This window comes from Tyto alba, unplaced genomic scaffold (genome assembly GCF_018691265.1).
Source record: "Tyto alba isolate M040663 unplaced genomic scaffold, T.alba_DEE_v4.0 Super-Scaffold_1, whole genome shotgun sequence".
Lineage (NCBI taxonomy): Eukaryota > Metazoa > Chordata > Aves > Strigiformes > Tytonidae > Tyto > Tyto alba.
Genome location: NW_024881261.1, coordinates 36,305,842 through 36,323,280, shown reverse-complemented (window position 1 = coordinate 36,323,280; position 17,439 = coordinate 36,305,842). Strand labels below are relative to the sequence as shown.

The 17,439-nt window shown below is 38.9% G+C and overlaps 1 protein-coding gene across 4 annotated transcripts in view; it reads left to right on the top strand.

Annotated features, from left to right (window-relative positions):
- The first annotated feature begins 564 nt into the window (after positions 1 to 564).
- Positions 565 to 17,439, top strand: part of HERC4 (HECT and RLD domain containing E3 ubiquitin protein ligase 4) — a 36,328-nt gene continuing 19,453 nt past the window's right edge. For 2 of the 4 annotated variants that reach the window (XM_032994609.2, XM_032994607.2), the window contains exons 1-10: positions 565 to 676; positions 1,411 to 1,566; positions 2,825 to 3,116; positions 5,886 to 6,045; positions 7,431 to 7,507; positions 9,870 to 10,091; positions 11,598 to 11,689; positions 15,083 to 15,213; positions 16,205 to 16,365; positions 16,747 to 16,823. In XM_032994609.2, the coding sequence (XP_032850500.1) occupies positions 2,891 to 3,116; positions 5,886 to 6,045; positions 7,431 to 7,507; positions 9,870 to 10,091; positions 11,598 to 11,689; positions 15,083 to 15,213; positions 16,205 to 16,365; positions 16,747 to 16,823 (1,146 nt within the window). In that variant the 5' untranslated portion in view covers positions 565 to 676; positions 1,411 to 1,566; positions 2,825 to 2,890. Of the gene's footprint in view, positions 677 to 1,129; positions 1,167 to 1,410; positions 1,567 to 2,824; positions 3,117 to 5,885; positions 6,046 to 7,430; positions 7,508 to 9,869; positions 10,092 to 11,597; positions 11,690 to 15,082; positions 15,214 to 16,204; positions 16,366 to 16,746; positions 16,824 to 17,439 lie in introns of those variants that run through there. The other 2 variants (XM_042789563.1, XM_032994608.2) reach the window with 2 other exon arrangements.

The following is a 17,439-nucleotide window of genomic DNA, read 5'->3' as shown; positions in this document are numbered from 1 at the left end:
TACATATATAATATGTAATACATATATCCCTCATCATTTTAATATATAATTATACTATATCTATTTAATACATATATATTACTCAATTTTTAAAATTAAATTTTAAATGATTTAAAAATAGAGATGTAACACAACGATGGTTTGTTTCCAAGCTGCTGGGGGGTTTTTTGGTTTTGGTTTTGTTTTTTTTTTTTTTTTTGGTGCTCACTTGTTCCCAACCCCGAATACGCTCAGCTGTAGCGCGAGCTCCCTCCCGCCCCCTGTGACGTCCTCCGGGCGCACCGCGAGGACGCAAGGCGTCACCCCAGCACTTCTGACGTCACGGGCGCTCCCCTAAATTTCTTTTAGCGTTGTTCCAACTTCCCGCCCGGCCTCTTCCCAGAGGCGGGTGACTCCTCCCGCCGCCCAGGCCCCGCCGGGGGCCCGGGCTGACGTCACGCCGCGCCGCCGCTGCGTCACCGCCCCCGACCACGAGGCCGGGGCGGCGGGGGGGGGGAGGGGGGAGCGGTGAGGCGGGAGCGCTGCGGCCACGCCCGCTGGGGCCGCGCCTGCGCAGTGAGCGGCGGCCGGGCCCTGTCAGCGCTCCGGGTCGGGGCCGCTCACGCCCTCGCGGTGGCCGGCGGGCGGCTGCGGCGGGCCGGGGAGCGCAGCGCGGCGCGGCGCCTCGCCACCGCCGGTGAGTGCGGCGGGACCCTCCGCGGAGCCGGGCGCTGCCCTCCCGCCCCCGGGGGAGCGGCCGCGGCCGCCGCTCGGCTCCGCGGGGCCGGGGCGGACGGCGGGCCGGGGCGGTTAGGACCGTTACGGGCGACGCGGCTGTAGGAAGCTGAGGGGAGAAGGCGGGGGGGGGGGGGGGGGGGGGTCCTGACGCCGCCCCCCTCGGAACGGGCGGAGGCCGCAGCCCGACCGGCGCTCCTCCGCCGGGGCCGCCTCGCCCCGGGGAGGGAACATCTCGGGCGGGGGCCGGGCGGGCTGAGGGCGCCCCGGGCGGGGTGTGACACGGCCCCCGCCCCGGCCCCGCGGGAAGTGGCCGCGCTCTTCCTGCAGCGCCGCTACTCGCGCCGTGCCGGGAGAAAAACGAGCTGGGTGGGTTCCCTCCCGCGCCGTCTTCGGCGACGGCTTTGGGCTGCTTTTGACGTCACGCGTGGTAGTATCCAGCCGCTGACAACGTGAGTTGGCTTTCGTGACCGTCTACCGGGATAAAATACTGCCGTGATTTGAGATCAAAGTACAGAACTTCTCTGGCTGCCAACCCTTAAAACAAAGCAAAACAAACCACTTTGTGTGGAAACGCCTGTTGGTTTCGGTAGAAAGCATAACTTTTCCTCTATTTGCCCCACTGGAGATGAAGCTTGGCTGCCGAGATCTTGAAGCACTATAATCATACATGTTTTCTAACTTCTTGTGTTGCAGGTTAAAGCTTGCATTGCAGTCACTGCTACAGATGTGTGAAATTTGCTATTGCATAGCTATGTCTTAACAGAAGACTTCTTCATTTTGATGTCCCCTTCCGAATGTGGTAGGATATAGCTAGGGGAATATTTGACCATGCGTCATCTCCTGAGATAGGTAAACAGAATGCAATATATTTTAAGCTGTTTGGCTGTTTTGGCTTTGCTTTTTTTTTTTTTTTTTTTTTTTTCTTGCTATGATATCACAAAAATAAGCATCTGGTTTACTGCATTTTGGCCTTTGCGGAGACAAATAGTTCGTCCTGTTGTGCTGGCAAGAATTTTGCCCTTCTTTGGTTTATGTAACGTTTAGGTGCTAAGTGATGGCTTGCTTCTCTGAGCAGTTTTATATTTAGGCGGTTTATATGTGTTCTGACCATGCAGAATGTAAGACTGAATGCATTTGTAGTACATTGTATTCCCCATTCCGTTATTCATGCTGTCTTCCAAATAATGTTCACAGATGAAAATTTATAGCAATTTTACACTGTACTGCATTGATTTTTAAATTGCTCTGAAAATAGGGGGAAGCGTACTGTTGCGGACATGAAGTATAAGTAATAGTAAAAACATTATCATAAATTCTTCATCATCTACAATCCTGAAAATGAAAGAGAAGTGTAGCTTTGTATCCTTTCCAAATAGGTCCAGAGTCTGTCAGCACAAATACTGGTAATTGCAGTTTAGGCATTAGGATGGGGGTTTGCACGGGGGGAGTTTGTGTATGTGGCCTCCTGCTACTGCTGAGTAACTATGAAGCTGTAGCCTGTGTTGATTGCGGTGCAAGACTAGGGACTTGCCATATTCTTTTAAATTGTAAGCTCAGTTGACTCATAGTTGTTTAAATGTAATGATTGTCACATCCTATTACTCTGTGTTGCGTAACTGGATTGATCAGAGCTGACCAATTTTTTCCAAGCAATGAGTCAAGTGTTGTTTTTGGGGATGATCCTGAGGCCATACACTGTGCTTTCTGGAGTCATGCAGCTCCTTGGGTAAAGAAACTAACCCATACAGCCTCCTTAAAAGATGTTTGAGGTCATCTGCACTGGCTGGAATTGGTCGTGACTGCCATTTATACAGATTTGGATTAGGGTTTAGAAAAGTTTTACAAAGAACGTCTAAGTTTTTGAATCAAAGTTTTATAAAACCAAGGACCTGCACATCTTAGAAGTTGTATCTGAAATGGGAAGGAAAGCATTTTACTGCAGAGTTAATATACTGTCCAAGAAAGTAAATCATGCTCTTAAAAATTGTCCAGTGTTTGGAGATACTGGTATATAGGAAGGGAATTTGTGGATTACATGCTATATAGAAGATAAATTAAATGTCAGGGACAATACTGAAAAACCATTTTTTTTTTTTTTTTTTAACAGCTACACAGAAGGGATATTCTAGAAAAGTCAAGTTGGAAGATCTCTGTGATCAAGAGAAGCATAAACATGTTGTGCTGGGGAAATGCGTCTTTTGGACAGCTTGGATTGGGTGGAATTGATGAAGAAATTGTTTTAGAACCCAGAAAAAGTGACTTTTTCTTAAATAAAAGGGTCAGGGATGTAGGATGTGGACTGAGGCACACTGTTTTTGTCCTGGATGATGGGACTGTTTATACATGTGGATGCAATGATCTAGGACAACTAGGGCATGAAAAAGCCAGGAAAAGACCCGGTAAGTTCAAGAAGTAATGAATTGTGGAGAATTGTATGCATAGTAGTTATGCCAAGAATGGGCATATTTTTAATTTGAAAAACATTCCTTTTCTTGGATTGCATTTTGTGACAGTTGGAAACAACCAACTGTGAAACACGGCTGTCCCCCCATATTTTTTCCTGCCATGCAGCTGTGCAGTGCCACTGTTCTTTTATTTTCAACACGTAATCGCTTTACCTGAGGCCATGGGAGACTCGGTGGATGGTTTTAATCTCAAGGGGAGGTGACCTGCTCCAGTACATGGATTAGCATTGTACTACTATATGGATGGGTTTGGCTACTGGAATATGGTAGAAATGAATATTTGTCATACCATAGCTGACAAATATGCTGTGTGTTTTTAATCGTCTAATATGTGATGTAGAGCAGGTCTGATTAAAGCAATGTTCTTAATTTTTTTTAAGAACTAAAAATAGAATTTTTGATAACAGACTTTTCAGTACATGCAGTGCTACAGGAAGAGGATTTGGAAAAGCCTAAAGGATGCAATGTAAAACTTCTTTGGGCTTTTTTTTCTTCCCGTCTCTGTTATATGCGGGTTTCTGCTTCCTGCTAGAGCAGTTTTATAGCAGAAGTGGGTAAACATCTTGCAGGGACTGCAGAGGAGTGTGCACATGGGCTCCCTTCAGAGCTGTGCATGTGAGTCATAGCTGCGTGCTACTGAGAGATGTGGAACAGTGCTTCTGACAGTACTTGTAGCATAACGTAAGCAAAATGAAAAGGCTTAGTAAGAGTTCCTTCTAATCGCTGCTATAGCAATTTTACAAGTTACTTTGCACGATAATTGATATAAATATTTAAAATGGAAATAAGGCATTATGTGGTATTTTAGTAGTTCTCCTTTATTCAGAGTTTTGGTTTTGATGCCAAGTAAAGATTTTTTTTGTTGTTGTTGTAGTTGATATGTAGCTTCTAAAAAATAATTTGGATTTCTAGTGGGGAACGTTAAAAGGATATTAAAACTGATAAACTTTAATCCTGTGAAAACATCTGCTTCATGAACATGAATAGAAACTCAGCTTGTCAAATTTACTCTGAATACTTGTTTTACCCACTTTGAAAATTATGCTGCATTGTCTTTTAAATCTAAGTCAAAATGAAAATATCTAACTTCTAATTTTTGTTGGTTTGGTTTGTGGTTTTTGTTTTTTGTAAACAGCCTTGTATGAGCTTTCCTGTGTAATGGACAAACACCTACTATAAATCTTTCTTTTTTAACATGCTCAGACATGGCAGTCATGAGGATTGTCATGTCCTCCCTAGTTTTTCTTTCATCTAGAGGTTACTGACAGTACTGTTGAGTGTTCTAATGTGAAGTTGATGCATTGGGATAACTTTATTTGTGCAGTCTAGAGAGTCTCAGTATCTTTACAGATGGGTGTATGCTGTCTTTTGACTGTATTTCTGCTAATGGAAGATAATTTTGTCACTGACTGAATGTCTTTGCCACCTCCATGTCACCAGTGGCACTGTTTAGCTGCGCCTTCCCTCTTTGCTCCCCGCAGAGCTCTGCTTGCTGTGGGGAGTGCGTGAACGTTCGCTAATCCCTGTTAGGCAGAGTCAGCCTGGCTGGTTTAGCTGCTGGTGAAGATGGTCTGAGCTAATCTGCATGCTGGTGCCTCAACCGGAGAGCGCTGACATGACCTCTTCCACAGGCAGAGCTGTGGAGGCCATAATGGGTGGAATTGGAGTGGTAACTTCTTTGATCAGACCGACTGCTTCAAAAAAAAAAAAAAAAAAGAAAAATGAACTTCTGTCTTCTGCCTGTGTTACTTTATTTTGGAAACTGAGCGCCTGTCATGTTGCAGATACTGTTAGCTACTGTTCTGAAATTGGCTGAGGGTCTGCTAGGCTGTGTTTATAGTGCATGTTACATTGATGCAACACAGGCTTTTTCCGGTAGGCGGGAGTAGAATTTACGTGTTTGAAAACTGGGTGTAAAATGTCCAAGCAAGCTCTTACTTAAGGGGAGTGTTGAAAGTTCGAGCATTAATGACACGCCCTGGTGATATTTCTCTAGTTTATTGTTGCTGAAATGAAAATGTTAGATTTCTGATTACAAATCGTAAGCACAAAACCAAACGTTGAGTGTTTCTAAATGTCTTTAAAGGTATTGATGTGGGCTACTGGAAAAAGATCATGGATATGTCAGTGCTTTTCAGAGGCATGCACTGTATATCTAGAAAAATTACTCTTTAGGATCTGTTTCTACAGTATTTTGCATTATAACAAGGACATTGTGTAGCTCATTGCAAAATCAGTAGCTTTAGTCTTTAATTTGCCCTCCCTTGTTTTGCAAGCTTTTTTGTTAATAATGAATAGGTGAATTTAATTTGCTGTGGTGGAATGTTTTCCTCTTACATAATGTCTACACGTGTAGTCATTTGACAATAATCTGTTTGACCTTAATGTTAATTGAATTTCTGCACTCATTTTCAGATGGCAAGATTAGAAGGAACCATTATGATCAAGCTGCAGTTTTTTGTGCACTTCTATGTATTGCTCCAGATACAGTTCTTCAGTTACTTTGAGGTGTACGTTTGACTTATGAGCATACTATTCTAGGAGAAATAACTTCAAATGAAGGATGTTTTGGCAGACTTCAGGGCTCAAAGACTTCTGTGTCATTTCAATTGATATCTTAGTACTGAGTCTAATGGTCTTGAACAACACTAGCGCTTCAGTAGCTTTTTTATTTTTTAAATAACTTTTTTTTTTTTTTTTTAGAGCATGTTGGTGCACTGGATGCCCAAAATATTGTAGCTGTATCATGTGGAGAAGCCCACACTCTCACATTAAATGATAAAGGTCAGGTGTATGCTTGGGGTCTGGCTACTGATGGACAGCTTGGCTTGCCGGGAACAGAAGAGTGCATCAGAGTGCCCAGGTTAAAAACAATCTGTATTTAAGAAGTTACTTTTCTGAAAAAATGTGCCTAAATCACATCAGCTAGGCTATTCTGCTGTTATAATTAAAAGCACACATTAGAAAGTATATTTTAGCTATGGCACTTGCATGCTGCAGTTTCCTTTCTCAGAAAGTCAGCTTATATGAGAAGTGTGTTGGTTTGGTTTGTTGTTTTGTTTGTTTGTTTGATTTTTTTTTTTTATATAGTCATCTATTAAGAATGACAGTTATGTTGGAAAAGTAGGATGAGTATTTTAAGAGTGTAAATAACGATTGATAACTGCCATTTAGGAGAAGTTAAAGAGCAATAGAACATTGAACTTTGAAAACCAGTTGTGGGAGTACATTTGAAGAAGGTACCTTTGCAATCTGATCTTTTTACTTCAATTCTCACCCCAAAGTATTTTAGCTGTGATCAAATAATACACCTTCTAGTTACAAAATGGAATGCTAACCAGATTCACTTGCTTGTTTTCAGAATGCTGCAAGCATTCCAGCTAGCTGAAATCCATGTTTTTATTGTGATGAATTGGTTCACTGAAATCAGTGGAGCTCTCTGTAGCAGTAAGTTTGTATGTTTGCAAGCTGGAGGTTTTCTTTTCTAATTTTGCTTTTTACACAGGAACGAGATACACAGTAGTAACAATTCGTTGGACATTAGTAATTAATAACTTTTATCATGGCTATTTGTGACGTGTATAAATATAAATATGAAAGATACGAATAACTAATATAAAGACTTTTTTCTGTATCAAATTTAAAAGACCACAGGCCTTTTAGAAACTCCTGTTTTTCTCGTCAAAAGTTGAAAGCATACTGGATTTAATACATAGTTGTATGTATTGGCAACTTCTTTATGATACTATGCAATACTTAATAGCTCTGTAAACTGAAGTTTTGATTGAAGTTAATGTTGGTAGAAATGAAAAATTGAGTCTTCAGATTTTAACAAAGTAATTCAGTCTTTATAGGTAATATTGATATGAAGAAGATTGTAAAAGCTTTTTTTGTTTTGGAAGCTAGAAAGTAAGAATTGTTTTCTTCTTGCATCCAGTATTCGTTTCTACCATTCAGCTGTGTGACATCTCTTTTCTAGAGCATGAAGGTCCCAAATTCTTCATTATGGTATTTTACTGACTTTATGAATTTGAAAATAAGACAGAACCTGTCCTTAAGTGTGTTAGGAAAAAAAGCAGTTTTTGACTTTACTAAATAGCATCTGACTAAAGTTAGCACATTGAAATTAATTTCATATATACTTCAGTGAAAAGGATTCACTTTTTGTATATTACCCTTTGGCGTGACTTTATATTTCATACCATGACCTAGTAGCTTAATTTTTTCTCTGTTTTCTTACCCCAATAGAAATATTAAAAGCTTATCAGAGATCCAAATTGTTCAAGTTGCTTGTGGTTATTATCACTCGCTAGCACTCTCAAAAGGTAAGCCAAATTACTCTGAGGTTTTGTGTAATTTCTTACCAGATAATTCTAAGGGTTTCAACATCTATTTTGTCTTGTTTAAAAAGGAAATTTTTATTTGAAACATGCTGCTGCTGAACACAGGTTGGTAGGGGAAGTGTAGTTTAATGGTGGAAGCTTGACTTTAAAAAATGTACAAACAAATGTTGTGGTGTTCTGGTTTTTTTTTTTTTTTTTCTTACCTTTTTGTGCTTTTTATCCTCTTGCTTTCATGCAGCTTCCTTTTTAATTTTTGTTTCTCTCCTTTTTTTGGTCCCATTTCTTTTACATCCTGCTAGCTGCTTTGTCACTAACCTATTTTAACCTGTGACTTCAAGTTACTGGGGCTTGCAGATGACCACTTCCTTGTCTGCTTTTCTATTGCAAAGCGTCTGTTTTGTTGGCACTTCTATAGTTAAAATGTAATGTCACATTATAACCCGCCTTTTGAAAGGTTTAAACTTCTGTCTTCAGAATTTTGCTGGGGTTATGAGAATATACTTAGTTGGCCTCACTTGTGTAAGAGTATCCTGGTATTGCATGTCTGGTTAGTATAGCTCTCCAGAAGTGAATATGAATTGAAATTTGCTGCTTGTTTGTTTCATTGTGACAAAGGAGAATTGGGGAGATATCTTACGTTTGGAAGAAGTGGATGCTGAACAGGGTTAATGGAAACTTAGAAACTCAAAACAACAATTCCAGAAGGGCTGTAGTTTGACAGTGTTTCTTAACAGTGTGTGGTTAAAATACAAAATAAGCTGTGGGGAGAGAGGTGTTAATTGTATGGTGAATGATTTTATTTTTTTTCTTCAGTAGTTTATACTGACTATATGTGCATTGATTCTGCATGTGACTTTTCATCGGTTCATAGTGTTTTCTGTGCCATTATGTACTCCCAAACATCTTTACCTTTACAACCTAGTGAGATTCCTTTATTTTCAGGACAGGCAGACACAGATTTACAAATTACCCCTTTGCCAGGGTTGAGATCATCAGTAGAATGTGGGGAGTGTCAGAATTGTGCTGTTAAGCGTTCTATTGGTCAAAGGTGCAAGAATATAATAGCATATGTAATTGAAAATTCACTCAGTGTTTTAAATAGTTACGAGCTTCAAGTACAGCATTACTGTCCTATTGCCAGTTGATGGATTTGCAGCTCTTTGTTTCTGTTCTTCACCTGCATTGTAGGGTGTTTTCTTGTTTATTTTTTTCTGGTTGTAAGAGAAGCTCAGAAATACTTGTAGTGTAACAAGGTTATGGCCTTAAATATAGACCCACACAGGGAGGAAAATAGGATGAACTTGCTTGAATTGGGCATTTTGAGAGGAGACTTTGTAGTATTTGTAGATCTCTGTGTGATATTGATCAGGTGAATTAGTTCATATGATTATATATGATTGGCATAGGATTTATTTGATGTTAGGAAGATTGTTTTGTAGAAAGGTGGTGGTTTGTTTTTTGTTTTGTCTCCTTGGTTTTGGTTTGGTTTGGTATTTTGGTGGTTATTGTTTAGATAAATAAAATCAGAGACCTGTAGCTCAGGGGATGGGTTTTTTTGTTTTCTGTCTTCATAAAACTGTTACTGGAAAAATGGAGGTAGGAGATACGTAGGAAACATTACTGTTTGAAACTTATCACATCAGGAAAAGCAAAATATCTTTGTGATTAGGTTTTAATCTTTAGGTTAGTAAGTACCTTGGCAAAATGGTGGTTGTTCAGTAGAACATTTTATTTTGGGGGAAATCTTAACATGATAGCTCTCTGAGTTGTGATTTTTCAAAATGTTTTTTTCTTTATAAGGCATCAAATGACATTATAAACTTTGTGCTTCATTGATCATATCACTAATACAATATTTAAAAATTTAAAATATGTTGCTTCAATTGCAGAAAATAAGTATGTTACTGTATAAAAGCTTAGATGAGGCTTGTGTTTGGAAACTGGAAATTTTTGCATGTCCAGTATGCAGCTTCAACAAGATGACTGCATAAAAATGCATGCAGTAGTGGAACTCCCAGTGGAACAGCAACTTGCTTTGTAATAACCAAACTCAACTTATCTAACACTGTTAAAAGAGGAATATTAGGAGCAGTTTGAGGTTTTAAAATGTGATTTAAATACTGTCAGTCAGATTAAATATTTGAGTTGAATGTCAGCAAATTACTTGAGAATGCTTAGCTTTAGAAGTCAGTAATTTGTATGGATTTTCAAATTCAAAAATATTTGAAGAGTAACTGTCTAACTTTTAGCTTTTCTTACAGTAAATTATGTAAGTAAACTATATTGATTGCATTACTTGGGTTTTTAGTTTGTGTTTTTTTTTTTTTTCCCCCCCTTTAAACAGGAAGTGAAGTGTTTTCCTGGGGACAAAATAAATATGGCCAGCTGGGCTTAGGTTACGAGTATAAAAAACAAAATTCGCCACATGTGATTAAATCTCTGCTGGGAATCCCTTTTGCACAGATTGCAGCAGGAGGAGCTCATAGTTTTGTACTAACTCTTTCTGGAGCCATTTTTGGATGGGGACGCAACAAATTTGGGCAGCTGGGTCTTAATGATGATAATGGTAAGTAAATACTACTTGAGTAAAATTTCATGCTGAAGGTCTTGGTTTGTGATTCTAAACACAGCAGTATTCCTAGAAAAGGAGCAGACAGAACAAACCTTTGTTGAATATTGTCGGAGAGTGCTGATGTCACATGAGATTGCATAAGGAAGACACAGAGGTTGTTTCCTCAGCTGTTTTGCAGTGAAAATTCTGACAGTGTTATGCTGAAATTCTAGTCTGCTTGACTTGGTTTCTTTCCTTATTCTAGATTTTTCTGACTTAACCAATCCCATTCAGAAAGTTTAAGATACTGTGCAGTAGTTACAGTTTGAACTTAATTTTAGGTAGATGAAATTGCTTAGCAAAACCATCAGAAAAAAAAAATCTATCAAAACTACTTGGTTGTCATAAGTAGACACATTTAAGGCATCTTCATTGTTGTACTGCCATGTAGGTATCTGCCTTTCTCAGGCCATTTCAGATAATTCTCAGTTTTCAGATAACCATTTCCAAAATTTCCTCTACTAAGACATTGATACTCATTAATGGTTTTAAGCAAGTGGTTATGTTAGACAAGAAATTGTTTCTTTCTTAATTGCATTGTGTTACATGAATGCTATCCACATGCCTGGCTCCAATGTGGGAGTACATGCTATCAGTTTCCTATAAAAGACAGTTTAGTATAGAATAATCTATAGCTGGTTTCATTAATTCAAATTTTCTCACTGGTTCATTAATCTCAGCACCATTTAAAATGAGAAAAATTAGTTGTATTTGAAAAGCATATCTAAATTAACACTTTAGATCTGGTCATGCTCATGTAATAAGAAAACTACACCTACTTTTCAGAAATCAAATTTTCATGGGAGATTTAAGTTGCTTGTACATATTCTTTGGAATACGTATGACCCCAGTGTTTTTATAAAGCATCACTTCTCGGTAAAATCCCTTTTTTATGTCTTAATGGGGCTTACTCCAGGCATTTTGGCAAACCTGACAAATTTTAAGACATTAGCATTAACATTCAAAAAAAATTGCCTTTGTGCAACTGGATGACAAAGTTGATTTGTTCTGGTGATAGAGGGAAGTTAGTTGTGCTTCTTAAGTATTCAGTGTTCCATTCTATTAGATATTTAGTAATATTGAACTATGACCAACTGATAACAACTTACAGGAGCGCTTTAAAAACATGAAGCACAGAAACAACTCGAAACAATTGCCATTTGTTTTCTCACGGCCAATGGCATGGTCCATATTTCATGATTTATGTACTGACATAGGATCCTATGCTAATGAAAATGAGACTATTTGCTACAAAGTATTTCAGTATAGCAGTCTTTCTGGTTTTGTGTAATAACACTTCCATCTCAGAGATACATAAACTCAGTCACAATGATTGCATTATGCTAACAAATTTAAAGTGCTGCTTTGACTGGAACCAAATTAGAATAAATGAGCAAAACCATTTGTTTTCTGATTTTTATTTTCAAAGTAAGCCATCTACTGCTGTTTTAAACCTTTCAGACAGGTACGTTCCTGCGCTGCTCAAGTCACTGAGATCTCAGAAGGTTGTTCATATATGTTGTGGAGAAGATCATACTGCAGCCCTTACAAAGGTACAATATTTAAAGATATGTTTACGCTTTGATTTTTTTCCAGTGTTTTCAGGAGAAGATGCTACCTGAACAGGAAATAATAAACAAAATTCTGCATAAAATTTCTTCAAAGTTTATTGGATGAAGTTGGCGAAACACTGGAAGAATGGTTAAATATGTGAAAAAACAAATACAAGAAAACTTTCAGTAGTTTTCAATTTCTGTCCGATTTGGTGAAATTGAGCATACAAAACATAGCATTTTTGATATGATAGTGCATGTTGCGTTATTAAAATTGTGCAGGTATTGAAAATTACATTAGTGTATCCTAAAGAGATTAGCTGGTTTTTGACTGTAGTGCCTCTAGCATTGCTGTTATCGGTGACTGAACCAAGTTAATTTTGAATTTGAATTAAATGCTGTGGGGATTGGTGTGTGTGGCTTTTTAAAGTTTTCTTAGTGAATTGGTATTTGCTCTTGTGGTGGGTTGACCTTGGCTGGACACCAGGTCCCACCAAAGTTGCTCTATCACTGCCCTCCTCAGCTGGACAGAGAGAAAATAAACGAAAGGCTTGTGGGTCAAGATAAGGACAGGGAGAGATCACTCACCACTTCCAGTCATGGGCAAAAACGGACTCGACTTGGGGAAATTAATTTATTGCCAATCAAAAGTCAGGATAGGTTAGTGAGGAATTAAAACACTTTCTCTCCACTCTTCCCTTCTTTTTGGGTTGAATTTCACTCCTGGCTTCTCTCTCTCCTCCCCCTGAGCAGTACAGGGCAAGGCCGAATGGGGGTTGTGGTCAGTTTATTACGTGTGGTCTCTGCCGCTCCTTCCTCCTCCCTCTCTTCCCCTGCTCCAGCGTGGGGTCCCTTCCACAGGAGACAGTTTTCCATGAATTTCTCCAGTGTTAGTCCTTCCCACGGGCTGCAGCTCTTCATGAACTGCTCCAGCGTGGGTCCCTCCGGTGGGGTGCAGTCCTTCAGGAGCAGACTGCTCCAGCGTGGAGCCCCCACGGGGTCACAAGTCCTGCCAGCAAACCTGCTCCAGCGTGGGCTCCTCTCTCCACGGGGCCACGGGTCCTGCCAGGAGCCTGCTCCAGCGTGGGCTTCCCACGGGGTCACAGCTTCCTTGGGGCACGTGTACCTGCTCCGGTGTGGGATCTTCCCTGGGTGCAGGGCACAGCCTGCCTCACCATGATCTTCACCACGGGCTGCAGGGGAATCTCTGCTCCGGCGCCTGGAGCACCTCCTCCCCCTCCTTCTTCACTGACCTTGGGGGCTGCAGGGCTGTTTCTCTCACATATTCTCACTCCTCTCTCCAGCTGCTGTTGCGCAGCGGTTATTTACATCCTATTGGCAAACCAATAGAAGAAATTGAAGATTTACATAATCCACTAGTGAGTATTGTGGTGTGAGGTTCTATGAAGTGTTGATCATTTATTTCAAGGCTGATTTGGAAAAAAAGCACATATCCTGTGTCATTGTGGCATGTTTGTGCAGAGATGTAGGAACTGATTAGAGAGCTGAAATGTGTCAAATTGCCTTATACACAACTGTTGGCTAATTGCATCATTTGGAGTCTTATTTTTAAACTTATTTGAAAACTTTTAGGAGCAACATAGAATGTATTATAATAGTGCTCTTTCTTACACTCGTTTTAGTGATGAACAGAGTACTTGAAGCATCAAGTGATGATAAGTACCTTGATTTTTGTGCTGGGTAAAACAATACATACATGTCTGCTTTTAAATGATTGACTCCTGTACTTTTCTTTCTGTGTTTTGATACTTGGATTAGACTTCAACATTTAGGTATAAATCAGTATGTATTAACATTTTGATGTTTCCTGATGTTCATCACTCTCAATAAAATGTATCCATTTATAAACATATTTTGAGCTTACTACTGATAGCAGTAGAAAACAATTCTGGCTGATCAAGATTTGAGCAAGTGACTAAATACCCATTTTCTGTCTGATTCTGTTGAATTCAAAATATTGTTCTAGAAGGCATTAGAATTTTGAAAGCAACTATTTTTAATGTTTTATTTATGAAGAAAAAAAATGTGTTTATTTACTTTGGAAAATGGTTTTTTTTAATGTGTGTGTTTGAATTTTTACACTGCAACAAGTTAAAAGTTGTTTTGAAGAATGTGATCTGCCTAAATGTGGTCATACTTTTGTTGTTTATACATGCTTAATTTTCTACAGTGAAGGGAAAAGACTGTTCACAGACAATTTGCTTTTTGTCTTAAAACATTCTTTTGTTTTGACTGAAAAAAATGTGGCATCTTTGTAATCTTGAAATTGATATTGATGTATTCTGTGAGGTTAGGGAAATAAAGAAAAGAGCAATCTGTAAGTTGCATCCTGAATGTTTTTCCCTTTTTAATGTACAGAAGTTAACTTAAGATTTGCTTTAAAGCTGATGGACTCGATTAAGAAGCTGAATTTACTGTAAACTTTTCTACAAATTATGTGTCATCCATTCTGTATAGCTCCATTTTCTCTTGCATGATAGACCTTGCAGAAGTGGCCTTGATTTGTATCTTTTGTAGACAGTAGTGTGTTTATGTGTGAGCATTCTTCTAAGTCTTTCTGAAATTCAGAAAAACGTGTCACTGTTTGTTATCCTGATTCAGTGAATGAGGCTGTTGGTTTTTCTCAGCGGACGCTGCCATTTTAATGATGATTACCAGCAGAGGTCCAGTCTGATGCAGAGTAGAATTGAAAGAAACAGCTTTACAATTTCAAAGCATTTGAAAATGGAAAGTTTCAAAGTTGTTGTAAGGTAAGTTATATAACTTCTCAAAACGTTTCTGATTTAACATTCTTTCATTAAAGTTTTTGGTTAATTTCTTTAATAAATTAATCAAAAACACAAAAAATTACTTGCCTTACGACAATGTTGAAATTTTCTGGTTTCTTACACTTTCAAATATTGAAGCTGACTGTTTCAGTCATACTCTGCATTATCTACCTGAGGAGGGCAGCTTCCTATTTGGTAATTGCTCTAAAATTTATAATCAGAATTTAAAAGCCAAAGTAAACTTTTTTAGTAGTGTGAATTTATATATGGTTGTAGTTCATCAACAAAGCTGGAAAAGAGGAAAAACGAGGACTAGGATCTATTAATGACCCAAGTTAATGGCAGGACTATTGTATAATAATACGGGAATTACACGAATGCGATTTAACACTAATAAGGTAATACTTGATAGCTGTGCAATGTTTTCATAACTGCAATTAACTTGTGACCCTTCTGTGTCTCGGGGCCTTCTTGTACATGTATATTTTGTCTCTTTTCCCCACAGCTCCAAAATGATCAGACAAGGAAATGTATTGAACCCTTATGTTAAGTTTCTTTTTCTGAGATATACTGTCATTTTAATGCAAATAATTTATTTGTTTAGGAAGGTGGGGTTTTTACATTTGGAGCTGGAGGCTATGGTCAGTTGGGTCATAATTCCACCAGCCATGAGATAAACCCAAGAAAAGTTTTCGAACTTATGGGAAGTGTTGTCACGCAGATCACTTGTGGCAGGTAAGGTCTGTTCTGTGGTAGCACTATGAATCTTACTCATAACTTGTTTTGTATAAAACTTCATATGTATTGTAATATGGCTTTTCTCATGTTCTTTGTGGTTAAGGAAGACAGGGTAGTTTCTGACAGAAGATATTTAGAGGCCTTACTGGGATCATTCAATAGAAGAACTAGAGGAAGTTAAAACTATTTGAGAGGATCCGATTTTTCTATACGGAAAGTCTGAATTTTCAGTGTTAAGATGTTGTTTATTGCTGTTGCTTCATCATTTTCTATTAAAGAACAAGTGTATTTGGGGAGGTACGTGAGCATCAGTGAGAATAAGTGTAAAATTTGGAAACATAGCTTGTTTTGTGAAATACCCGTAATATTGTATGGCACTTCAGGTTCTAATGGGCTTTTATTGTATACATTATAATAGCACCCAAGAAATTGGAAGAATTCCCAGCACACATGAAAATGCTTTTGTCCAAAGAATTGCATTCTAAGAAGACAAAATGAGAGAGACAACATAATAAGTAATGGGCACACTTTGTTATTTGGGTTAAAGAATATGTAAATGTAAACCTGTCTTTCTCACAATTTGGTTGACATTGAGTGGACCTTTTAATAGTTTACATATATTCAATGCTGGTTCTTCCCATGTTTATGATAGGAGAGAGAGTGTCTAGAATTAGAAGGATGGGAGGGGAAAAGAGATGCAGCCAACCTGGTAGAAGCTTCAAGTTTCTGAATGCCTAGAGATATGCTCTAAAGGTCAGACTGTGGCTAAGCAGGGATTCAAGGCAGAACTTGGCATCTCTGTTCTCGGAACTTTTCCATGAAAATGAAATCCTGCTTATTGGAGTGTAAATGGAGTATGGCCAGTGCAATTGCTGATGGAGGAGTGGAGTGTTTGATACTACAGGACCTTTCGCATACTGTTTAACGCAACTCTTAGGCTGGACTGCACAATGCTTAGGTTTTTGTTACTGAATTTTGTTTGCCCTAGGCAGCACACTACTGCGTTTGTTCCTTCATCTGGAAGAATTTATTCTTTTGGACTCGGAGGTAATGGGCAATTAGGTACAGGAACAACCAGTAATAGGAAAAGTCCCTTCACAGTAAAAGGAAACTGGCTTCCTTATAGTGCTCAGTGCCCGATAACCACAGGTAAGCAACATCTGGCATATTTACTTCTTGGATTCCTGTTCCCTTATAGTGTCTTACAAATCTTGAGATTTAAACTAAATATGGGGTGTAATCACTTTCTTCCGAACAGCTTGTTTTCTCTGTGCTCTACTCCCTAAAGACCATTTCTGCTATAGGAAATACATGCTTACTTGTGCTGTTGCGTTAGGTCCTTGATTAGCACTAGAGCTAAAGCTTAAAGCTCTTACTGTTTACATCAGTTAAAGGTAGTCTTGACTATTGTATTGCAAAGATCTGCCTCAACAAGGTTACTTAACAAAGGAATCTTTTTCTTCTGATTGCAGTGTTTTAGTAATTTCTCAAATTCCCATTTTCAGTCGCCTGTTTTTTTTCCTATTGCAGACAGTGAGGAGTGTTACTGTGTAAAGAGAATTTTCTCTGGTGGGGACCAAAGTTTTGCACACTACTTTTATCCTCAGGTAACAAATTAAATATGCTTCAGTTCTGAAGTCTGTCAAAGTTAAATTTTAGTTTTCTGATGCATTTAAAAAGATTTTCATATTGAAGGTGCATGACTACATTGTAAAGCTTTTTAGAGCAATGTGGAAACACAAGACACTAAGTCAATTTACCAACTGGAGGACTTGGATCCAGTTACTGAGTGTTAGCTGTCAGTACGCTCTTGAGGCTTTTTGTCATAAGCTTTTTCCTGACTGATGCACTTCTTTTCCTTTTATAAAGGAAAAGGTGATTGAATATTTGAGCTCTTTACCCCTGCCCAGTCCTCCTCAGTAACTCCTGACTGCAGCTTTGCTGTTTTCTGCTCTGTAGCCATTTTAGCATACCACAGTGATCAGGAAACAAATGGATATTTTTGCTAAAAATTATAGGTGGTGACATAGTTAGTTATGTGCTAGTTTTATGATAGTCTGAAAATTTAAGTTTAAAAGGACAAGAATTGATCTGTTTAAATTCTATTATGGAAAAGAGTCCAGAAGGACTTTACAGTAAAAATGGCCATGTGGGAGTACGATGGAAAGGAAATGCTATTAGAGCATGAGTTGGAAGAGAAAAACAAGATGAAGATATGTGGGA